Source organism: Sebastes fasciatus, chromosome 2 (assembly GCF_043250625.1).
Source record: "Sebastes fasciatus isolate fSebFas1 chromosome 2, fSebFas1.pri, whole genome shotgun sequence".
Classification (NCBI taxonomy): Eukaryota; Metazoa; Chordata; class Actinopteri; order Perciformes; family Sebastidae; genus Sebastes; species Sebastes fasciatus.
Window position 1 is genome coordinate 28966639 of NC_133796.1, and position 25778 is coordinate 28992416.

The 25778-nt window shown below is 40.3% G+C and overlaps 1 protein-coding gene across 5 annotated transcripts in view; it reads left to right on the top strand.

Annotated features, from left to right (window-relative positions):
* nfat5b (nuclear factor of activated T cells 5b) overlaps window positions 1-25465 on the top strand; it is a 45294-nt gene extending 19829 nt beyond the window's left edge. For 3 of the 5 annotated variants that reach the window (XM_074617548.1, XM_074617558.1, XM_074617567.1), the window contains exons 2-13: window positions 785-910; window positions 6043-6661; window positions 8535-8721; window positions 10149-10339; window positions 10647-10819; window positions 12662-12796; window positions 12902-12954; window positions 14617-14749; window positions 16256-16330; window positions 16490-16593; window positions 16753-18556; window positions 19508-25465. In XM_074617548.1, the coding sequence (XP_074473649.1) occupies window positions 785-910; window positions 6043-6661; window positions 8535-8721; window positions 10149-10339; window positions 10647-10819; window positions 12662-12796; window positions 12902-12954; window positions 14617-14749; window positions 16256-16330; window positions 16490-16593; window positions 16753-18556; window positions 19508-19743 (3836 nt within the window). In that variant the 3' untranslated portion in view covers window positions 19744-25465. Of the gene's footprint in view, window positions 1-784; window positions 911-3879; window positions 3955-5411; window positions 5475-6042; window positions 6662-8534; window positions 8722-10148; window positions 10340-10646; window positions 10820-12661; window positions 12797-12901; window positions 12955-14616; window positions 14750-16255; window positions 16331-16489; window positions 16594-16752; window positions 18557-19507 lie in introns of those variants that run through there. The other 2 variants (XM_074617575.1, XM_074617583.1) reach the window with 2 other exon arrangements.
* Window positions 25466-25778: the final 313 nt, after the last annotated feature.

The following is a 25778-nucleotide window of genomic DNA, read 5'->3' on the forward strand; positions in this document are numbered from 1 at the left end:
GTTCAAGCGGTGACGTACCCCCTTGTGGAATGCACCTGATTGGTCCCTGGTTTTCTGCTCGCCGTTCCAAACAGGAAACAACATGGCAGCCTGCTTATAAACTTTTTGTTATTCCGTCTAAACAATCCACCAAAAATCTACCTCTGAAAACATTTTAAGCGATAAATAGGCTATGCCACTGCTGAATCTCGTTTCATTTTAGAACTAGATTGCATAGTTTGACAGCTTGGTCCAAGTTTTGTCAGACGGACGTGTTGCGCTGGACTGGCTCATTTGCATAAAGGACTGTCTCCCGCCTTTTCATTTTGAAAGAGCAACGGCCAATGAGGGAACTCCAACACTCGGCCGACCAATCGTGTAACTTCATCACTCAGTGACAGAATTTTGCGTTTGTGGGGCTGGCCCTTTGCGGTCCAGCCAAAATGTTGTAGAAAGCCTTTTGTGTCTCCAGAGGGAGCTGTGTGAAGTCTGATGAATTGTCTCAAGTGATGTAATTGAAGACTACAAGTTTGAAAATGAAAAAAAGGAGTGTTGAGTTAGATAGATGTAAGTTTACCAGACCGCTGTAGCCCGCTGCTCATCAACATGAAATCTACAGTAATTGAATAGAGAAATGGTATTTCTTAGAAAAGCATGACTCAATACATAATTTTCACGTGTTGTGTCTACAAAAAGTATTTTAGCTGACATGTGTGATTCATGATTCTCATGAACAAAAGCCGTAGTGTTCCTGTTGCTATGTCACCTTACCATCCCTTTTATTTGTTCCCGCCTCTCTCAACAGAATCAGCGTATGATCTTCTTCCTAGAGAGCTACAGCTGCCTTCCTCCACTCAGCAGAGCCCAAAAGTCATGAGTCAAAAGAGCGGCGGAGAGGCAGGGCCTCCCCCTTCAGCTGCTCTAGCATCAGGTAGGATCCTATTCCTCTTATCTTTATTTCTCCTCTGCAAGCAGGACTGATCATGCCCCACCCCAAAAAACACAACTTGTGCAACCGTCTGTACCTGTAGGAAAACAAACACCTGCACATGACAGAAAAGCCTGTCAATGAACAAGCCTGCTGCTCTGTGATCCTCATGTCAGTCCAAAAAAAAAATGCTTAAAAAAGATTTTACATCATTGGAGTTAAGTCAGCTCAACACGCCATCTATTTGTACCTTCTTGTGAAATATTTGGTCAAGGGATTGTTGTTGTGAATACATGCTGTTGTGATCTACTGTATGTCATGGTCTCTTGCAGCAGCAACAACGTGTTGAAATGTGGGTCATGTATCGCAGGTTTAGATAGTATTTAGACCCCTCTGCCATCTTCCTTTATGACACAGACTATAAAATACATCAATAATTTAAACCAGGGGTGCCCAAACCTTTTCCTCTTGGAGGGACAAAGCTGAAACTTTATGGTGGGCCACGGGCCAAAAGCATCACCTATTGTATTGTATTGTATTGTATTGTATTGTATTGTATTGTATTGTATTGGTAAGATGCAAAATGGTGCTAGGATCCGAAGTTCTCTTAAATGAACAAGGCCTATTGAAGGAGGCTGGGTCACATGTCATCAACGCGTCATATCTTTGGGGTACAACACATGTGCAGTAAAATCTGGTCAGCACTCGCCGAAATTGAGCCAATCGCAACGCACCGCATCTTCAGTCAGACTATGCATGTGTTATACCCCAAGACCCGTGTCCGCCCATGTCCCAGCCTCCTTCAATAGGCCTTGTAAATGAAATGTGGGATCCTACATATTTAAAGAACATTTTACCTAGAAACATCTGGCGGGTCAAATCAAACCTAATGGCGGGCCAACTTGGTCCGCAGGCCCCACTTCGGGCTGCCAGGGGTTTAAACCGTACACAGAACCCAATGATGACAGAGCCCAACAGAGCTTATTATTTCAAAGTGTTGCATACTCAGCACAAAGCATTTGGTTGTTTTAACTATTTTTCACTTTTTGTTTTTAGAGAATTAGGAAGCTCTGAGTGGCTGTAATCACCTTGTTGACCATTTTGCACTTCCAAGGTGGAGCTATTGTTCACAGAAGAAAATCATATTGGCAGAGAAACTCAGAAGTGCGTGAATATATGTTACGATAAATACAATGTAAGCTGTGGCCAGTTGTTGTGGTTGATGAGCTTGTTGGCCTCACAGCAAAGAGTCCTTTTAGAAATGAACAACATCTTGATCATTATGCTTGCAGAGTGGTCATATAGAAAAGGGTCACTCCAGGGATGGCCAGATCGATACTGTGGTATTGATACTTTGATACCCACAAGCTACTCATTTGGTATTGATTATTTAAAAAAATATGAATAAAATGATATAAATACAAACGTGGGTGGCTGCATCACTTCTAAATGTTTTCACTACTTTTATTTAATGTTTTGCCAAAACAGCCCTGAGTTTGACATATTTAGCTGACCTGTGTGTCACATGACTGTGGAAACCAATGTGACATCAGAACCTAGCGCACAGCGGCGCACAGTCGCACACTTCCACATCAAACATGTGAGAGAAAGGCAGAAAGGAAACGTAGCGGGGTGCTACCTTTCACCTGTAGATAAAAATAAAGCAAGATGCACTACTTGTGACAATAAAGTGTCACGCACAGCAACACGAGTAAGCTCTTCAAACATTTAAAAACAACACACTCTGAAAGTTATAAGGAGGCTTATTATTTAATCGTAGTATTTATGTATTATGTAAGTTATTAATGGCCGGTATGTGTCATGTGACTTATCTTTCAGTGTAATGATAATTTTTTTTCTAAAAATGAACATTATTCTGAAAATTCACATCAGTATTGGTAAAATTGTAACAAAATATATCGGTATAAAACTTTGGTATTGCCCATTCCTTTTTGCACTCTCATCTTGTAAAACACTGCTGTTTGGTGCATTTTAGATGAACAACAGATGTTCTTTGGGATGTGTTATGATGAGACAGTGTTTCATTCAAACAGATATTTTACCAGTTACTGGAAAAAGTTACACATTTTACTAAAAATAAGCAGCTGAAATTTGTCATTCATTCTGACATTAAACAGTGCAAAAGAACAAAACAAGATGAGGACAAAGTGCTTACACAACAGAGGACATGAATCATATTTGAACTTTAGTAAAGTGTCGAGAGACATTTATTCGCTTTTCCTTTGACCCTTCACATTTTCATTGTGGTGTCCAAATACAAAACTTTCCTCTGAGAATTGACTGTTTGGCCAGCCTCCCAATTGGCAATTGATTAAAAAGAACTGTTAAGGGCAGTGATACGTACAACAGTAAAAGCACTAGAAGAAGTATAGAAAGAAAAAAAGAGCTCCACACCCTTGTCATTGGTTTTACAGACATGCATACATGGTTTCCTTTCTCCTGCTGCTGTCTGATGATGGTCACAAAAGCAAGGAATTTAGTCAGTGGACAGATAATGTTATAAAATATAGCTTTTATATGACTTTTTGTCTCAAGCACTTTAAGAAATGTTAATTTTCTTCAGTCCCAATCCATTTCTGAAAATCCCCAAATGGCCATCAGGAGAATAGTTAAATAAAATAAGAATAAATCACATTTAGAGTGTGCTTCTCTGTGGCTGTTTTGCTCTAGTGAGTTTCAGTAAATCCATGGACTTCAGTGCTCCATTACAGCCACTTGCAGCACTCTGACCTGGTGGACAAATTTGTCTGTAAAAGAGGAGGAAGGTGAAGTATATTTTACTTTACATGGGACTATAAGTTTAATTGAAACCTGCCAATAACATCATCTGGCTTTTATTTCTTTGTTTATTTTAAAAATATGCTTTTTTAAAGCTGGAGTGTGGGACTGTAACATATAAATGAACGTCCGTTACGAGTTCACACAATGCTGATTAAGCTTATCGCCATCAGGGAAGGTTCTCTGTATTTCACAGTGTACCGGAGGTTGTGGTGTCTGTGACGACTTTCCCGCCCTGGCGCCTGCAGGTGAGCTCGCTGCATCTCCCCATGTCCCCCCGGAGCGCTCTTTTAAAGTCTTCACTGCAATTTTTTTTCACTTTAATCCTTCCTGTCAACGCAGAGTTTCTTTTTTATCCGTAGCATCCACTCCACAAACTCCACTCCACACTTTTCTATGCTGTGTTCACACTACGAGTAACATAACATTTTCAATGGAAACCGGTGACATGAGACTTCAAACCTTTTATTGCACTTTCACATTTAGATATACAGCACTGCTTTCACTTCCATGTTGTGCTACATTGCTGCTAATGTAAGAATGTTTGCATCAAAATAAGATTGGTCCTTATTCACAGTACATCTCCTGAAAGCAAAATCAAATTGTAACAAATCTTTTTACCTAAAATTAAATCAACAGAGCACTGCTTTCACTTTCACATTGTCCTGCTAATTAACATATATTTGGGTTAAAATAATACTTAAAATAAGATTCTTCTTCACCTGAATCCAGTGAGAGAAGATTGATAAAAACAAGTATGATACAGTTTATTACTCATCTACTCTGGACTGCAGCCACAACATTCAGGAAAGTTTTTCACAGGCTGCCGCTTCATCTCCCCAAATGTGAAGTCAAAACATCTCCCATCGCCCCCTGGTGGCTGGCTGTTAAGCGCTTGCTTTGATACGCAGAGTTTTCTGTGAGCGGAGCATGCATTTTAAATGTCAATATCAAAGTCGATCATGTTCATTTATTTGTAGGAAGCCAAAATCGTGATTATGATTAATTTTGGATTAATTGTGCAGCCCTAGCTGCTGCTCCGTCACTATAGTCTTTATGGTAATTACTCTCACTGCCAGAGAGGGGATACAGACGTTCCACACTTCAACTTTAAACTCACTAGTTCACAGTGACCTCATTTCTAAATGCAGTGTTTAGCAGAACAGTGTTATAATATATATTTTTTTCATTTGCAGCACTGTTTTTGCTGTTTTAAAATTTTTCATGGAATGCATAAGGTATAATAGAGGGAAAACAACAACAACAACAACCATAACCCACCTATCAACATCTGTAATAGCATTGGACATCTGACAGTATTTGGTCATAAATTTGGGTTGCTATTGTATGTTTTTGGTTATAATGTACTATATGTCTTTGTGTTTTGATACTCAAAATGACACTACCTCAATACTTTTTATGTGCCTCTTTTTCTTTCCGACTGTGTGTTTTGCAAACTAATGAGTCACCAAACAGTCCATAATGTCAACAGCAGTCTAACTCCTTTTTACTGTCTGCAACTTAACCAGACTTTCCCCCACTCTTCATCTAGTTCATTGTAACTATTTGAATGCTTTTGAAATTACAGTGTATGTCGGCATGCTGGAGCAACATTTTTTTTGTTATTATTCTTTTTAAAAAATCTGAATACGTTTTTACTGTTCAGCTCTTATTGCTCATTCGCTGTCTCGTTTTTATATTCCAGGAAGTTCCCTCTGAAGCAGGGAGTGTCTGCATATAAAATGGTCTGCAGTTCTCTGCTTCATAGGTCAGAAGCTTGTTTATTTTGTCTCTGTGGCTACGTTCAGTCCCAACGAAATGAACTTTTGTAGCAAAAGAAAAATTAAAAAATTGAAAGTAAAAGCTCCAATAATTGGCATGCATCATATTGTACATATTACTGTTTTGGACTTCCCTCTCCATTTCAACATTTTGGCAATCTTTTCAGTTGATCATGAACAAAACGCTAATAATAATGATAAATTCATTCAGGGTTTTTTTGATGCAAGTTAGTTTATTCACAGTCTTATCTCTTTTTTTTATTAAGGGGGACTGCTCACCTCTCTTCTCTTCAATGGCCCCTTTTTAGCCACACCTACAGTATACTGCGCCTCACATACTGTACATTTACAAATCCTCAGATATCACCAGCACCACAGATGCATACACTTAAGATCCAATGAAAAGGGGGAAATTTTAATTGGATGTATAAAAAAAAAAGCTAAAAACAAAAGCAAAAAATAAACAATCATGAACAAATTTTGCTGCTTAAATGGGACTGCTAGCCAACACTGGTTGAGAGGCCTTTATTCACTGTCTAATTATTTGCACTGTAGATGCCATGTCCTCCTCTATGACCATGGAAGGCCCCCGCAGTGCTTTTCCCACCTCTTCCAGCCCCACCATGCATTCCAGTGCTTCAGCAAGTGACCAGAACCCAGTTCACAGCGGTGGCAATGTCGACCCAGAGGACGCCAGGAGCAGCAGAGCGGTTCCAGAGGTTGTCGGAGCAGAAGGTGGGAATGGTAACGGCAGCAGGGGCAGCACTGAGCAAGGAGGAGGAAGAGGCGTAACATCCCAGGAGGCTCAACCACATCACCAGATGACGCCGTCTAAGCGCCGCACCGTACTGAACATCTCTCCACCTCCGCAAGACCTGTTTGATGAAAGCCTGATGTCCTGCCAGGATGAAACGTCCCTGGACTCGGAGCAGAGTAGCAGCATCTGGATGGAAGACTCTCTCTCCAACTTCAGCGTCATGAGCACCTCCTCCTACAATGACAACACAGAGGTGCCACGAAAGTCCCGCAAACGCACTCCTCGGCAGAGGCCCGGTCCTAAGTCTGTGCCTGGAGGGGGAGCCAGCATGGACGTGTTTGATGCAGACAGTGCCAAAGGTCCACACTTTGTCCTGTCACAGCTCGGCCCTGACAGCAAGACTGGACCAAAAGGAAGGTTTGTGCTACTCTTCAGCCGACTTTCTGATGTCCACGTCATGCCCCTTTACATCTCATAAAGTAGTCAAAGGAAAAAAACAATATAAGGTGTCTTAAGGTAAAATGTTCGGCCACCACAAGCTTCCAAGTCAAAGTCTCTGAAGCTCTGCTGGAGTGATGAACAACATTCATCCAAAAGATTTTCTAAAGCTGCAACTATTAGCCCAGACCTATTCAATTACTTTTTTAGAAGGGCCAGATTTGAAAACAGTGAAGTGCCAAGAGGCGGATCTCATCTGCAAAGCTAGGAAATTAAAAGTGAAAACTATACACCTTTTTAATCTTAGTAGATTATTGTTTTAATAAACACAAAGTTGCATTTAACATCTTTTTTATTCAGTTTGGCTCTCCTAAATTCCCTCTGCTTAACAGCCTTGGTTAAAACTTTTTAACAAAATAAGTATTTCTGTGCTTAACAAGACAAAACTAATGAATGGGCTGCTTAGCTTACCAATAAGATACCAATAAAATTATGATCTTCTAATAATCAAACAATGTTAATTCCCATAAACTTGGTGTTATGTTAGCAGGTTATTTAAATAAAAACAAAATTATATTGCTTTTAACAGGCCGTAACAGTGTCAAAAGTGTGAGTGGTAATGTTGATGAACAGGAATTAACTCTCTTATTGGAATTTTTTAAGAAATAATTAATCACCAACTATTTTCAGAATCAATTAATGGTTTCAGTCATTTTTCAAACAAAAATGCCAAATATTTTCTGTTTCCAGCTTCTCAAATGTGAAAATTTGCATTTTTTCTTTGTAATATATATATTTATATATATATATATAAATATATATATATAAATTCAATTTAATATCATCAGGTTCTGGACTTGGTCGGACAAAACAAGCAAATTGAAGGCATCACACAGAGAAAATGTGAATGGCATTTTTTCCCAAAACAATTAATAAAATAATCATTATATTAATCGATAATGGAATTAATCATTAGTTGCAGCGCTAAAATAATCCCTCATTTGGTGTTTTGATGACGGCGGTAGATAGCGTTGTCCAACCCAATGCTGAAAAATCTCCCATTCGTGTTCAATTAGAATCAGATCTGCTGACTGCAAAATCTATAGCATATGATTCTCATCATCTTCTTATCATCTGAAGCCTCGTACCCTGTAGGGAAGCATCTGCATTGGTTATTTTTCTTCTCCTCGTTTACTCATGTTATCTGTCACCCATCAGTGACCAAAGAAAACACTTAATATAGGAAGTTGTTTGCTGAGTAGTTAATTGACTTTTTATTCATTTAATATTCTCCCGGTGGTAGTTACACAGTTCAACTCTGAAGTGGGTACTTTAATCTGTGTTATCATTGTCTGAAAGGCCCTTGTGGATAATCTCATGCAGCACTCATCCTGACTGTCAGAATAGGTATTATCAGGAAATCACACATTGCACGAACAGATGGAAATCTCAACAAAACTACTCTGGCTCTAAATTTCCCATCACGCTGTGACTGAAGAAGAGCGGTTAGATGAGAGGGGTGGGAGGGGCAGGATACTGAAGTACAAACAATGGACAGCCACAGTGAATCACAGAGCCTCTCTCAAAGACCCAGGATCAGCAGAGCAGATTAAATAAACAGATAACTCTGAACGCTTTAAGAGCTGGGGATGGAATATGCTGGGTGGATGGAGGGCTTGTTAACTTTGCTTTGCTCAAAGCATCATAGAGGGGGGGGGGGCTGAATAAATAAGGACGGGGTCATAATCCAGAAGGTGCCAGCTAGGTTGCACCAACTAAAATAGCATTGCTATAAAATGTTAGAATTAGAAATAATCTGCTGATGTCTCTGTTAAACCGGTCTCTTTTGCAGCTCTGATGATCCTCAGAGGACTTACCAGAAAGGAGGAGCTCTTTCGATACAATACCCACAGAAGAGCGAAGGGAAGGAGGTGAAGATCCTCGTCCAGCCGGAGACTCAGCACCGAGCCCGCTATCTGACTGAAGGCAGCAGAGGGTCAGTGAAGGACCGCACTCAGCAGGGCTTCCCTACTGTAAAGGTAACCGTTAAATGCCCTACACAGCCTCTATAAGGAACTTTTCGGCCATTTGTTTAAGGTTAGGTTAATGATTGGGTTATACCCAGAGGCTTTGAAATACAGTATGTGTTTGTAAGTTTGCTATTTTTAGAGCCATAGCAGCAGTGGGGTAAAAAACATGTTTAATATGTTCAGGGTGGAAGAGTCAAGGTCAAAGTGTGTCAAAAAGTGCAAGAAGTATTTTTCCGCAGAGACTTAATATGCTCGGTAGGGATGCCCCAATAAAGTTTTATTTTCCCCTAAATAAAAAAAGTGCTTTTTTTGACAAATATATTTATTGGTATTATGTTTTTTCAACAAATCAAATCAAGACATACACAAATGTATTCCCCCGTCCCCCTCGTCCCCTCTTCTTCTGTTTATAATCTTCACTCAGAGCTACCCAAAAATAAAATAAACAATAACAGCGATAATAAAATTCACATTCACATACATTATTTAGTAAACCAAGTAAATAAATATAAATGTAAACAAAAAATACTACTAATATTAAATTACAAAGAAAAAAAGGGACATAGATAAATCAAAATTAATTACATGGATAGTCTAATTGCTTATCAGTGCCAGGTCCGATCCAGTATTTGTTTTGTGTCTGCACACAGGTTTCGTACAAAATTCCATACTAACATGAAATTTAGTACGCTAAAACAGTATGTACGATTTTTTAGTATGTACGAAACCTTCGTATGAAACCAATAGTACGCAAATTGCATACTATTTCCGGTGAAATATTACAGTGTGGAAACACTGGACACTACGGCGGCATAAATATCCCACAATGCAATGTGGTAGAATCAACAATGTTCATAACAGTCAATGGTGGACAGCTCTGTAACGTCAATAACGCTTCAGTTTAAGTGTAAGTATAGGATTTTACTTTTCTAGAGGCATAATGTATTTTTGAAATTAGTTTAGCTACTTTATGATTCTTACAAATCATTGTTTGGTCACATGAGGTTGGCACGGGTTACCATGGTTATGCATCTCAAACCGGCAAGGAGGCTCTCAGGAAGTGACGTAATAATTACAGAAAAGATACCTACTACTGTTTATACACACACAAGTATGTTGAACAATAGTACACATACTGGGAATCAGTTACTGTTTGGTACCGTCAGGTTTTGTGAAGAGCAGGTGGAACCAGATGCAAATAACAGGTCAGAAACAGAAGAGAATAAACGAAGGTTGGCTTTTAAAAGGCTGACTAGATTCCACAGGAAGATGGGTTGATAAACAAGCTATGAATAAAGGACACATGGAGCTTAATTATTTGATGAGAAGATGCCTTAATGCACTTGGGCAACACTCTGCTGGACAGGTAGGGAAGGATCTGTGTAAAACATCTTCTATAATGCATATATTGTTGTCTTCTGTTTTTACTTACACAGCTGGAGGGACTGAATGAGCCAGTGGTTTTGCAGGTGTTTGTTGGCAACGACGCCGGGCGTGTTAAGCCTCACGGATTTTACCAAGCTTGCAGGGTGACCGGCCGCAACACCACAGCCTGCAAAGAGGTGGACATTGATGGGACAACTGTCATTGAGGTGTCCCTTGATCCAAGCACCAACATGACACTAGCGTACGTACTTCTAGAGATTGAAATTGGGTTGTTTTACTAGCATTACTCCAATAAAGTATTTCATTTTAATGTCAAATTAACCACAAACAGGGCAAGTGTTGCTTTTTTGTGTTTGCCCAGTTGTACATCACAGATAATTCAAACCACTTGCTTAATAAAGCCATTGCATAATGGATAAATACTTTATTGATCCCCTTAGGTTTGAGGTATTTTAATGTTGTAAAGAGCTGCTAGTTTAGCAAACACTATACAGTTGTTGTTGTTGTAAACTGCAGGTTTTCCAGGCTAACAGGGTCTCTCTGTGCAGGGTGGACTGTGTTGGGATCTTGAAGCTCCGTAATGCTGACGTCGAGGCTCGCATCGGCGTGGCTGGGTCGAAGAAGAAGAGCACACGCGCTCGGCTGGTGTTTCGGGTCAACATCCCCCGTCCGGATGGATCAGTGCTCATTCTACAGACTCCCTCATCTCCAATTCTGTGTAGTAAGTCAGTCTCCTTGTGTTTGTCTCTTTGGAAATGCTATAATAAATGCAGCATAGATTCACTATATTAAACCAGTTTCATTAGAATTGATAGAAGCAAAACAGACAGCTGACCTGTAGTTTACATAGTTAATAATTACCATTATAAAAGCTATTTTCTCCTCTTTAACATGTCCGGTTTCTGAACTTTAATCTAGCCTGAGGTCAGGAGACAGTTGTTCTTTTATGTCCACACTTGGAGACAGCTTGTAAAGATCCCTTCAGGTTCAAGTGTTATTTGATAATAATGTGTACAGTATGTCGGGTGTGGTTGGTTTCATAAACAGGAAAGACGCTTAGGGGTATAAGAAAGTTTCTGTGTAAGTGGATTGGGAGAGACGGGAGAAAGAGAAGGAAAGGACGAAACAATGGAGGTGTGTGTGGACTTATATTGTTTATACAAGAGCTAGCATGCAATCCAGGGAAATATCTTTCCACATAACAAAAAAAAATAGTAATCCCCCTTGGCGCGTGTGTGTGTGTGTGTGTGGCGCGCAGAGTCGTGAAAAAGATTTATGAAATGTGTTTGAGGAAACGTGGGCAGATTTTGAGCTTCAGGTTGTTCAAACTTCTTAATGCCATTTTGAAAGGCCTGTGAGAAATAGTAACAGTAACAGTATTTTAATTTTAGTTGTATGTAAACGTCCCATCTTTGTTCAGGGTACCTGCAGTCTTAAATTGCTTTCACAAAAGTCTTAGTTATAAAATGCTTTTGTATCAGAGACATGGCACAAATATAAACTACAAGTGGGATTGTTGCAACAGTGGATTGTGCTGCAGGAGGCTGTTTAATCCCTTTTTATTTTTGGAGATTTAGTCTCCTTTAGTCTGGATTTTATAAACTGGAGTTGCGGTTTGTTAGTTTGTGTTATTGTGTGACTTTTGTGATTTAAAGAGTTTTAATTTTAGTTGTATGTAAACGTCCCATCTTTGTTCAGGGTACCTGCAGGTCTTGAAAAGTCTGTAAAGAGGACCTGATTGTGCTTATTTTCAGGTGCATACTTGTGTTTTGGGTTTCTACTAGAACATATTTTCATGCTTTAATGTTCAAAAAACTCTTTACTTTTCTCATACCAGCTGTGCTGCAGCACCTCTATTTTGAGCTCCTAAAGGAAAGGGGAGAAGCACAAAAGCAATCAGTTTCCTAAAAAAGGCCTTAGAAGTACGGCTGGGTGATATGGCCAAATTCTTCTATCACAATATAGATCATTTCATATCTCGATAACGATATATATCACCATATAGCATGTTAAAGCCTATTTTTGTATACTCCTGTGTGAATTAAATACTTGAGGAATGAAAAGTATTTTCTCATTTTAAGAACTTGAGTACACAATGGAAAATAGGCTTTGCCTATATCGCGATAGAATCAATATAGAAAAATATACATGACATTTTTATATTGTTTTGGCGAAAGGTATCGTCATAATGCCCAGCCTTACTTAGAAAATATTAAAAAGTCTTAAATTGCTTTCATAAAAGTCTTAGTTATAAAATGTTTTTGTATCAGAGACAAATGGGATTGTTGCAACAGTGGATTGGGCTGCAGGAGGCTGTTTAATCCCTTTTTGTTTTGGAGTTTTAGTCTCCTTTAGTCTGGATTTTATAAATACCTTTTCCAGCACAAACCTTCTGTAGTTTAACCATTCAGCATCAAATTAATTACTTTGAGGCATTATAAACATCATCAAATTTGTGTGAAAATACATTTAAACCAACCTGCTTCAACTTGAATATCTTTTGGTGAAAATCAGTAAAAGTGACCCTCATCAGTGACCCTGTTTGTATTTGCCCTGTTTTCAGCTCAGCCTGCAGGAGTGCCTGAAATCCTGAAGAAGTCACTACACAGCTGTTCAGTGAGAGGTGGAGAAGAGGTCTTTATCATTGGCAAAAACTTTCTTAAAGACACCAAAGTCATATTTCAGGAGAACATCTCTGGTAAGAAGATATGATTTTTTTAGATCATAATTGTCTGCGTAAATTTTGGGTTCATGCATTATAATTGTTCTCTAGTAAACGTGCTGAGTCTTCTGTCTGTTCCAGATGAGAACTCGTGGAAAGCAGAGGCTGAAATTGACATGGAGCTGTTTCACCAGGTAAAATGGGATTGCTCTCGTGTCATTTTAGGACTGAATGATTAAAGGGATAGTTTGGGTGGCTAAAAACGTATTTTAGCCACCTAAAAGAAAGGCTCACCTATAACTATTAATATCAGCTAAAGTGTACACTATATTTAGAATATTTTACTGCTTTACCTTGCCGTCAGACAGCCCTTTCAGACGTGGAGCTGAAGCCGTTATCTGTGCTCTCTTCAAAGCCACCAGACTCCTTTGATAGAAACAGTAATTTTACCTCGCAGAACACTGGAGTTGCTGTTCTACCGCTGCCTCGATCGGTTAGTTAGTTTGTGTTATTGTGTGACTTTTGTGTTTTAAAGAGTTTGGATTCAGCAAAGTCACACAAAAACACAAACTAACCGATCAAGGCAGCGGTAGACCAGCAACTCCCATGCTCTGTAAGGTAAAATGACTGTTTTCGTTAAATGAGTCTAGTCTGAAGGGAGCATAAATAACGACTTCAGTTCCCCGTTGGAAAGGGCTGTCTGACGGCAAGGTAAAGCAGTACAAATATTCTAAATATAGTGTACACTTAAACTGAATTCATTTTTTAATGGTTAGAATACGTTTTGCTGTCGGCCTCGTCTCACTAACTATGCATAAGTACCTCATACAACCCCACTTCAAAAATCTGAGTTATCCCTTTAATGCCAAGTAGATAGAAGCAGCCTTTTCAGATTTGTGTGGGGCTTTAGATGTAATCATCTTAAATGGCTGCTGGTTCAAAGGTTTGAGTAGACTCATTGTGGTCTGACCTAATTACACTCAGTCTCAGCGGCTATACTGAGTGTGTCTCAACAGTCCAGTTTAAACCTTTGCTCTTGTAAACAAAACACTCAGAAGTAGATGAGTTGATGGATCTGCAGCTAATAGAAAAGGTCCTTCTGTTGGATGTCATTTGGGTTTTTGGAGTTTTCTTGTAAACAAGCACAGTTTTGTTTACTGTCATTGATTGTGACTGAAACTTCTGTTGTGTCTCTGCAAGGACTAACAAACATGTTGAATGTGTTTCCTAACTAAAAAAACATTACAGTTTCAGAGTGTTTTTTGAAACCAGCACTGTTTAAGTTGGCTAGTGGTCTTCTTTCCTGCCCTTTTATGGGGCAACGCTACATTTTTCAGAGCTTTACTGCCACCAGCTGTTAATAAGTGGAATTAAAACTTGATTAAACTGAGAGATGCAGCTATTGCCCCTGTCATTTGGTAGATATGGCCTCACTTGGTTGGCCCAATCACTGAGCAAGAATGTCCAAGAGATATGAACTATATTATGAGCATAACTGATGACTATTTTAAGATCCAAATGTATAAAAAAGGTGAGAATGTTTCATGCTCAAACCTTAACTATTTCCCTTTATATTAATAAGACAAATCGTCATGACTGAAAGCAGTCATCACTGTGTAAATCCAATCTAGTATAAACATTTACAATACAACCTCCTGCAGTCACAGAAGTGTTTATCACGTCACCCCCATGCTCATGATGTGTTGGAGGGTACAAGATACAAACAAAGCGATGACCTGCTCATCCAGATATTCACTATCGTCTAAACAACTCAACTCAGATTAGATAAATGCAGTTAGACCTACTGTAGTTTTCATTCTTTTTTGCTGACTTTTTTTTAATGATCTCCCCCCTAGAATCACGTGATAGTGAAGGTTCCTCCGTACCAGAACCAAGCCATCACCTCTTCAGTGTCCGTGGGAATCTATGTGGTGACGAATGCTGGGAGATCCCATGACGTTCAGCCTTTTACCTACACTCCAGATTCAGGTTTGTTCCAGTCAATTTCAGTTTATTTGACTAAATCACACAAAGTTTATCTTCTTCATCTGTCTCTTTTTACAATCAACTGATGAGGAGAGCAGCTTGTTAGAAAGCATGAAAACGATGTAAAGTGTTCCAGCAGCAGAAGGACTTCCAGTAACTCTCTTTCACACACCGCCAAGCATATTGTGTACACGACTTCCCATGTTGTAAACACGAGTTTTCGAGTTTAATTTGAAGGCACCATAACATCCGCCGCCGTTGCATCATAACTAGGGAGCCTAGTGTAAGTGCAATCAGATTCTCTTAACACCGCAGTTGTCTTTTCCTAATTCCTTACGAATTCCCCTTCACATCTTTCCTTGACCTTATGACGCTTTCCATCGAGGTCAAGGACAAGTGGTTAGGAAAAGACATTAGGACGTAATTTTTGACTTTTCGACCGCAGCCCTATGGCAGGGCTAATTATAGTGAGTGGCAGCTGTCTCCACTCCTGCAATTAGACACACCCTTACACAGACACGAGAGAGAGAGAGGCTGCAGGCGAGGTGGAAGAGGAGGCCGTCACACAGCTGGTTCACTCAGTTTAGCAACTTGAGAGCACCACTTACAGTTTAGTAGGATCAGAGCAAGTATTGGCAATCATTAGCAAGATATCTTTCAAGAGCACAATACACAGCCCATTTCTAAACACATTCAGGACTCTCTTTCATCTGGACTTTTTGTAATTGTGAGGTGCTTATGCTGCGTTCCAGACAACTTGGAAGTTGAACATTTCTAAGATACATTTCTAAAAATACACTGGAACGCCACTCAAAGTCAGAGTTCCTCCTTGTGAACTCGGGGCAAATCCATCTACCCTGACTTCACAAAGTAGCAGTTGTCTCTTCTCTGCATAAAAGTTATTTGGGAAAGCATTAAAAATGCCAAATCTGTTGCGAGTTCAATTGTGTGTATCCTTGCCAAAGAAACATTAGTTTGTCATGGTCAGCCATGGTTTTTTTTTTACGTTTGGCATTGTGCATCTGGAAAGCTTGGAGGTCAGAACTTGGAAATTTCTACCGGGAAAATGCGGACCTCCGATTGTCTGGAACGCAGCATTAGTGCTCCTTGATACAAAACTTGGAGAGATGTGATTATCAAAGTAACTTAACTATTATTGAGTATTATTACACAGCTGTGTTGAATACTCAATTCTGATTGGTCAATCACAGCGTTCTGTGGTCTGCAATTTCTGTATAATAGACCATTGCTATGTATAGCAGACCGTTGCTATGGGCACAGTTCAGATGTCGGACTCTGGCGGACCGTTTTTGTGTCAAAATATTGATTTCTTCACTTAAGTAGCCGTGTGATAAGCGGGATAATGTACAGCTAGCGGGTCATTGTTGTGAAAGACAATGACCGGCTCGCTGTACATTATCCCTTACTTATTGTGCTGTGTGTTTACATATATTTTTCTAATTTTGTGAGCTCATAGAGATAAAAATCTGTTGATGTTTGTCCTTGTAGCAAAAAATGATGTCCCTGTGAAGAAAGAGGCACCCTCTCCAGTGAAGACTTGTTCATTTGATGAACAAATTAAAGGTTATTTTCCATTTTTAACTATTCTACATAACCATGATTGTAGCCTCCCATTTGAAAGCTGTTCATTTTCTAATATACTGTACTTGTGAGGTCACAGTGGACTGTCACTTCTCTGAATAGCTGAAGAATAAGATGTATTTGTTGGTCTTGCCCCTACAGTTCTAGACGGTGCCTTGTTGCCTTCGTTGTTGCCTTTAGTGAAGAGAGAAGATGTCACTCCGATGGAAGTCACCAGCAACCTCCAATCTTCTGGTGTATTTAAGGTGATATATTGATCTGTAACCTAATTAAAGGCCTCATTAAAAACGAATTTGCGTTAATGTGTTATTATCGCATTAACTTTGACAACCCTACAATAAAGATAACGCAATAAAACTGACAAAAAAGCAAAATAAAGCACATCTTTCATCTTGTGTTTGCAGAGTGGTGACCTGTGTCCAGCCCAGCAGAGCCCAGACATGACTACATGCCATCTAAATAAAAACAGACCATTCTCCAACAACCTGTCTCAGCCTGCAGGCGACCCCGACAAAGGCCAGGCTCCTGTTTTTCCCAAAGCAGAGCCCTTAAGCACTATCCAGAAGCAGGACATAGCGGCCACCAGCTCCTTCTCTGTACCCGCCGACTCTCTGCTCCAGCAGGGATCACAGCAGTTCCTCCTGGATTCCAGAGAGGGCCTCGGACAAGAGAGGCCCGGCAGCGGCTCTGGAGCTGTGGGGAGGCTTTGTGGAGAACCAGCGCCTCAACAGCAGCAACTTCCACTGTTCCCCCCAGACGAAGTAGCCCAGCTGGAGGAGGCTGTGAGGCAACTTAAAGCCAAAGGGTTCTGTAACTTACCGCTTCAGCCTGACAACTCGATGACCAAACAGCAGCAGCAGCAACACATCCAGCACCAGCAACAGATCCAAAAACAGCAAATTCAGCAGCAGCAACAGCAGCAACAGCAGCAACAAATCCAGCAACAACAGCTTCAACAGCAGCAGGCTTTAGAGAATTTACAGCAGCAGCTGTTTCAGCAGTCACAGATTCAGATGCAGTGTGGCATGTTTCAGGATGCCGCCCAGGCCAAGAGTGCGGAGCAGCAGGGCTCATCACAAGGAGTGGTGTCAAACCAGGGGACTCTTTTCCAACAGGCCCAACAGCAGCAACAGCAGCAGCAGCAACAAGCAGTTCTCTTTCAACAGGCGAGTGACCTGCTCTCTATTCAGACCAACTTCCTCCAGCAGACACCCTCACACCCTTCACCACCCATGTTTCACAATCCCAGTTCTTTGGCAGAAACGCAAGATCCACAGGGGGGGTTGTTTCAGAAAGCCTCTCAGGAGCAGGTCCTCTTCCAAAACACCATGACAGTACTACAGTCTTCAGAACAACAGCCCTCAGCCCCGGGACTCTTCCTCCCTCAGACATCCCTGCCCTCTCAGCTCACAACCAGCAGTGCTCAACAGCAGCAGCAACAACAACAGCAGCAGCAACAGCTGGCCTTCCTCAATGCTTTACAAACACCTGCCCCTGAACCACAATCAGTATTTCAGGCTCAGACCCAGCTCCCCCCCATCCAACAGAGAAGCCCCATGGAGCAGCAGCAGCCCTCGCAGCCTCAGCCCCACACACAGCCAGCCCAGCAGGCATCCCTGTTTCAGAACATCTCCCCACATTCATCTGCAAACACACTCTCTCCGGTCCAGCAGCAGCAGCAGGCTGGCCTACTGTTCTGCAACAACCCCCTGTCCAGTCCGGATCAGGCCTCCGGCCTCCTGTTCAGCAGCCAGGGCCAGATGCCGCCGCTGACCAGCAGCAGTCTAGTTTCCCAAGAGCCCCAAAACCCCACTCTGCTCTTTTCCCAAGCCAGCGTGGTGACAGTAAACCAGCAGGATCGCTCTGAGCCCATGGCCTTAGGGAACCCCGCCGATCCACGGCAGCAAGTCATGTTTCAGGAGCAACAGCCGATGCAGCTGGGCGGCAGCTCAAACAACCGGCAGGAGCAGCCCGTGGGCCTCTTCATGCCTCAGTCTAACATGGCCTCTCTGCAGGGGGGGCTGGCCGCTCAGGAGCTCGCACAGTCAGCCATGTTTGCGTCACAGAACGGCGTGGCAAACCTCCAGACGACCACCTCCTCCCCTGTTCAACAGCCAGGGACTCTGTTTCAGACCGCTGTCAGTGGGAGCATCAATCAGCCCAGCCAGCCTCAACAACCTGGCCTCTTCCTGTTTGGTATTCAGAACGGTGAGGAATTGATTACACAGGTGCACACCCTTGAACCGGTTGGGGTAGTATTAATGACTGCCAACAAGTGCAGATGGCAAATATTATATGAACCATTTACAACACAAAAGCTTTAGTTTAACTCCCTTCCATAACAAGGTCCTCACACCACACAGAGAATAGTAGAGTTGTCAAAAGGGAAAGTAAATGGGGAATTAACTGGGAAATCTATATGCAACCTGAAAAAAAGAAATCCTCTTTGAATTCCCCCAAAACGTTGGTTTACAGATTTCATAATTTTTTTAATATTCATTTATTTATTTAGACAATGAAATTCTCATCACAAGGTCACTCAAGGATCTGACATCTATTGACTTTCTGATCTTGTGGCTTTCTTCAATGGATGGAGTTGCTCAGTTGTCGTGGAGATACTATTTTGATTTATTTTATTTAGTCCATTTAATTTTATCCATTTATAAATTAGTTTATTGTAATTATTTGTAATTAATTCTTACTGTATTCCCCTCTAAATTGCTTGATAACCATTTCAAGGGCTCTCTAGGTCTGCAGTGTGCTAAGAATTCACTGTAATATTAGTATTATGTTATTTTTATATATATATATATATATATATATAAAACTATATAAAGTAAATATAAATCACATTACACTAAATGTATAAACAATTATTGTTTTGCATACGTAAGACATACTGTTTGATGAAAAAATACTCCTTATTGTGATGATAAGTTCAGCTGTAGTCGTCTAGTTCACCTTCAGTAGTCTTAAATGTCCTTCAATTTTATTTCAATACTCTTGAAATAAATGAACTCATATTTTTACCAGCTGAACTACAGTTGAACATGAACATATGTGTGCATATGAAAAGAACAAAGAAACGTGGAACAATAAACTTGCATTACAAACTGTTCAGTGTGAGGTTTGTAAACTATTTCTGTTCTCCCCTTGCAGAATGTGGCCAGCTGATGAACACTCCTGGAAACACGCTGTCGGATCAGCTTATAGCCATCAGCCAGTCTGGTCAGAACCAAAGAGAGAGTGACGCACACATCCAGTCTCTGCTCAGCCAGTCCATGTCCCAGTCTGGGCCTGTGCAGAACAGCATGGGCTCTCAGAACATGGAGAAGATTGATGACCTGCTGGTCAGCCTGCAGGAGTCGGGCAGCAACTTAACGCGTTCATACTAACGGATTCGTCTTTTATTTTGATATGTGGACTGATTGTAAAATGTTGTTGATTAGCACATGCAGTGGAAGATTTGTGAATTAGCCCTGCATCATGAAGTTTGATACAAAACACAACATTTAGTTCTTATATCTGATCACCAAATATTTTCCTGCCCTACTAACACATTATTGGTTTCACTTCAGGACTTCTCAGGAGAGAGCAGTGAAGGTGCCGCTGGCCTTGCTGAGCCAGTCTCTTCCTCCTAAAAAGTCCTTGTGATTGTTCTCCGGAGTGGCATGAATTGGATCTGTTCTCTCATTATTAAGGACAAATTAATATCCAGACTGTGAATTCGGGCTGGAATTTCTTGGCTAAGAGGGCCGGCTGAGAAAAGTGAATGTCTCTTATTGACTTAATGACTGACTCCCCGTTGTGAAACAAACGTGAGCAGGCGAGAAGAGACAAATTGTCCTTACTGTTCTCTGAGAAAAGCAGCATTAGGCACTTTTCTTCAACTTTTCCTCTGGAAGTGCAGGAACTCAGTGGTCTTGTTGTTCATTTAACTTGTGAAGTTTTGTGTGCATCTGTAGATAGATGGTCAGTGATGTTATCTGCAGCGTCTTTCGGTTCTCGTGGTGATTTCTAAAGTGTTCTCCAAAGTGTTTAGTGGTTTCCATGAATAGTGTTCCCTTTAATACTTCTTTTGTATTTTTTTGTTGTATGGAAGGTGGATTGTGCGGTGTAGCAGGAAGGTTTAGACAGACTGCGGTATGTATGGTTGAGTACATCGAAACAGACCGTTCTCATTCCCAGGGCGTCAAATGCAAAGGCTTTGTCACGGCCGTCGACATTCGATACCGCCGCACAAGGCACCCCTTAGCGCTGGTATGAAACGCACCAGGCTTTCCATTAACTGCAATGTAAACCCATCCGCGGCAACAGTAAACGCTCCGAGAAAGTGCGCCGGGAGTGTGGTGTGGCGGACGGGAGAGGAGGTGGATGGGTCCAACAAACACAAGGCTTTCATCCAGGTGACCGCTGTTTGTGTCCCGTGCATCAAGTTTCCCTTTCATTTCACAATCAGCTGTTCACTCTTGTCCCGGGTTCACAACGTTCAGTGTCATTTTCACTGTACAAACGTAGTAGTTTTAAGCCCAACCATGTTGTAATTTCCTAAACCTAACTATAGTGGTTTTGTTGCCTAAACCTAAAGTGACGTGAAAAAGCGGCGGTATGTGACGAGTTGGGATGAGAACGTGTTGGTAGTAGATGTGGAAGGTAGCTGCTGTTGATTTGAAATTATTTTCACCCAACAGTGTAGAAAAGTGTGTTGAGAGAAGGTAAGAGATGAGGCAGAGAAATGAGAGGTAGAAGAAAGTAGAAAGGTGTGCTACGCTAATCTGATGTTTAGTCACAAACAAGCGCGTTATGCAGTATGTGAGTGCTGATTATTTCAATGTTGTAGCAGCTTGCACTTGATATAGTATAAATATACTCACTCTAGCTGTCTCTGATAGCCGACAAAAGTGACTTTCATTCATGATATGACGTAGAAAGAAACAGATAACTAAAGTAATATGGCATTTTGTCGCTATCTACAAGAGGCCTGGAGAAATGAGATCTAGTCTTGTCTGGACCTGTTTTATTGCAGTAATACCTATAAAAGAATATTTGAAGTTCAGCCAACAGCTGTCGGTGTGGCGGTGCAGAAAAGACGGTCACCTGCAGCTGTGAAACATACTTTACCGTCTCCACCGCAGTGTACAGATAGCACTTTGTGATAAGCAAACATGTTCAGGCTAACATTTAGTCTGTATTCATCAAAACCAAACTGTGTCAGTTTGCTACTTTGTGGAGCAGATTCTCCTTTTTGATTCAGTATAAAGAGATGAATCTTTTAAGAAAGTGTGGCGGTAGAAATATAACAAATATTGGCTGAGACTTTTTTTTATATATATATATATAATCGGCATTTTGCGATGCTGTTCTTTGTGACCACTTTACACATCGAGAGTGCAGTACAGTCCCACAAGAGGTGGCGTGTTTTGTTCTTTTTCAGCCGCCTCTTCCTCATTGTTTACAGTGAAGAAGATTTTTTCTAACATGCTGTTACTATTCATTCCCAAAACCTAATAATACATTATTTATTCCTCAAAAACAGTGGAAAATGTGGATCGAGACATTTTCATTCAAATAATCTCATTTCAGTGGACATATAACTCTTATTGAAACACATCTACAGTAGAGAGAGTAGAATGTAATATAGTGTATTATTATTATTATTATGTATTTTAGTGCCATTTTGATGGCATCATTCTGCGTCAGGCACGCATGAACTGGAATAGTATTCTTCAACCAGCTAGAAAAGAGCCTTTTTTTACCAGTTTTATTAATGTGATGGATTTAGTGAATGTTAAGGAGAAGCAACTGTACATCTCATCCAGGTTAAGGTATTAAACATAGACTGTATATAAAGATGGACAACCTGTCTCCACTTCCTCCCACTGTACAGAAGTTAAGACAAAAATATACCCCGGATACGTGAGCTGTCATCTTTAGATTTGGACGTCATTTGGAGCCGGAGTCTGCGCAGTAGGGATCGGGCTGTAGCCACGGTATCGAGGCTACCCGCCCGAACCAATCGCAAGCCGAGCATGGTTGCAGCTTGATAGCGAGAGAGACTCACAGCTTCCAATCATGACGTCTCACCCCTGTTTTATAGCATCAAATAGCTGATTTAAAACCAAACTTATCAGAAAAAATTAACACTTGAACATACATCAGCGTGATAAGAACTACCTAAAATGACAGAAACCATCTTTGGGAAAAATGTATTTGACTTTGACTTTTTAGTTTGGCCCATCTGCTAACATGGAGGGGGCGGGCTTTATGACCTATACTGCAGCCAGCCACCAGGGGGCGATTGAGACGTTTTGGCTTCACTTTTGGGGTGCTATCATGTCGTCCATCTCAGGCTGTTTCATACGCCGTTCGTAGCTATACCTATGAAAAGGAATGCACTATAATTCGTGTATATCCCACTAAATCAATTTGTGTATATTCCACGCAATCTTGAACTAGGAAATACCGAACTTTCGCCCAGGAGACCGGCGTTCGTGTCCCGTGTGAAACCAGAAGTCAACGTTGATTTATTTTGTCTCGTCACTGACGTACTGAAGTCACGCCACTTCTGGAGTTATTTTAAGCCAAACTACAATCTTTCTGAACCAAACTAAGTACTTCTGTTGCCTAAACCTAACCAAGTAGTTACCTGTGAAGACGGAAGTTTATTTTGAAAAGACTGTATAATGTACTAAGGGTAAATTAGGAATAACTTTTTGAGAGTATGTTGTCCATCGTTATATACAGTCTATGGTATTAACATGCAGGAACAGAGCCCATTTTACATGTTTTTCTTGTAAATGCAGTCGTCTGCAGTTGGCTGGCGGCCTCAGGACCAAAGTTTGACTCAAATCTTGCTTTGCATAAATCCTGATGACAGGCCAGTTTTATGGCTACAGAGCTTTTATTTCCTTTTTTTTTTTCTTAAGAAAAACATAGATGATTTCATTATTAGGCATGATGTCCTGCTGCCACACTTTTCTTTCTGTTTGTTTGTTGTGTTTTCTGTTTAGTTTGACTTTAAGTGCATGCGTGAACAAGGGGCTGGTTTCCAATGACGACAATTAACTCAGTTTTATGCCTCGGTCGTTTTTGTTTTTTTCTATGTACAGTTTGTCAGAAACACAGTTACATTTTGTACACTTTAAAGTCAGAAACAGCTGTTTTATGATGGAGATTATGTAAACTTGACTGTGATTTAAGGAGCTACGTACGGCGCGTCAGTCTGAGCGGTTGCGAGTGGTTTTTAAAGGGACCCTACTCCTGAAGGAAACCTGACTTTGGAGAAAAGAGCTATCTGTGATCGGCTTTCTTCAACTTGTGAAATAGAAGAACTAAGATTTTCCCGTGTTGAGTATTTATGATTTTGTTTGTTTTACAAAGTTTAGATCTTTTTTTTTTTTTTAATCTGTGTAGTACCTGTGCCTCTCTTCGGAGAAGCATATCTAATTTATTTGTGTGTTGTTTATTATCTAAATTGTTTCCCCTAATCAGTTCCTGATGACGGCAATGTGATTTGGCCCCCCCACACCTGCTGATACTGTAACTGGCACCTTGATGCCTTTTAATGAGATTGTACACTATGAATAACATGTACATTCCTGTGCACAGTCACTCTTCTGTGATTTTATAATTATATACACCTAAATGTACCTATCATGTGTGTGCTCAAGACTTATAATTGGCCCTGTAGTCCTTTTTGACCAAATAGTTGAACAGTTTTTTACTGTCAAAAAATCAGAAATCCTTCAAAACAGGACCAACAAATTTCAGTATTTTTACAATGAACATATGAATATCGAACTGAATGTGATTATGCAGCGTAAATGTCTCACTTAGATCCAGAATGTTCTTTTGTACACATACTGGGGAGGTAATTACTTTTTTGAAATTACAGTTTCCCCATTTGTGTACTTACAATGTAACTGGAGATCAGACGTATATAAAAGCGTGACTCATTATATAGTCACTACTAAACTGTATGGAAAAGAGGGCGATAAAAGTTCTCATATTATTTCCTTAAGATGCTACAGGCTAACTTTCTCTGTTTCTTGCAATAGAACAACTGGTTTTACTTTTAACATTACCCATTCATTTAATATCAACAAATTTAATCTGCTATCACAGGTGTTCAAACTGTTCTTTTTTTCCCTAAAATGTCACTTTAGACACTAGTAGATATTGTACATGTGCCTTGAGGAGATGTTGTAGTCGATTGATGTTTTACCATTGTTGCCTGTTTAACACCTGCTGGTCCTACCAGTGATGATTAGTCCTCATTAAATAGAATGTTTGAAGCCATAAATGTACTTTAAAAGCTCGACAACAGTGACCAGATAAATGTTGATAACCGTGTTGTGAAATTTCTGTCATGCCTCTCAACTTGTTTGTACTGAAGTATCCATTGCATTTATGTTATACGACGTAGATGCAGACAAATTTTCCCTGAAACTGCTATGCAGCTAATATACTGTAAATGTAGATCTGTTAGTTTTTGAATATATATTTTTCTAAATAGCATCTCCCGTTTTCAGCATAAAGGAGAAACCAAAGTAGACGTTCTTTCTATTATTTATGTTGCTTGTTGAAATGTTTTCTGACGCTTTGAGTGCCGCCTGGAACCGATTTTTAATCTTTTAGTCAGTTAAAATGCAAATTTCTCCTCTCAACAACCATCTCAGTCTTGAATTATTTTTTTTGGTGATGTCTTCTTCACTGCTTCCTTGCTTGTAGGGTTTATGTGGATCCAGGGTTACTGTTTACTGGTGCAGTGGTTCCTAATCTACCAGCATGTCATGTCGTTCTCACAGTAAAAGTCATACTAGATATTCTGCAATTTTTCATGTAATTTGTCTTCAGTCTGGTATTATTATCTTCACTCCCAACACAAGTGAACCACTCCTCTAGTAAACAGCCTATTGTTGATCCTGGAAATAACAAGGGGGGAGATTTTGCCTTTTTGTTTCTAACCATGTGAACAACTGTCATAAATAATCACCCTTGGGAAGAAAAGAAAAACCCCTTTCTTTATATTTTTGCTTTTGTTGGGATGTTTTTATTCTCTTGCAATTAAATCTCTGTAAACTTGCTGCTATCTATATTAAACATATATACTTTAAATGTTCGGCCTTTGAGCTTTTATTTCATGTTTGTCGGTGTAAGCTACTGCAGAAGAATGCTTGGCTGTGGGATGAGGACACACATTCATTCAGAAATATGTGGTTTCACTTTTAGTTGTCAGCTGACACAACTGAAGATATTGGCGCATGACTGGTGTTTTTTTTCATGTAGTTGCCACAGAAGTGCACACGGGGGCAGACAATGTGACGACATTTAGCCACTTCTTTACAGCTTGTGTGTACAGCTCTTTATTTTTTAATCCTAAACATTGTATAAACACATGAAGGGCAGTTCAAGTGTCATCCCTCTGACT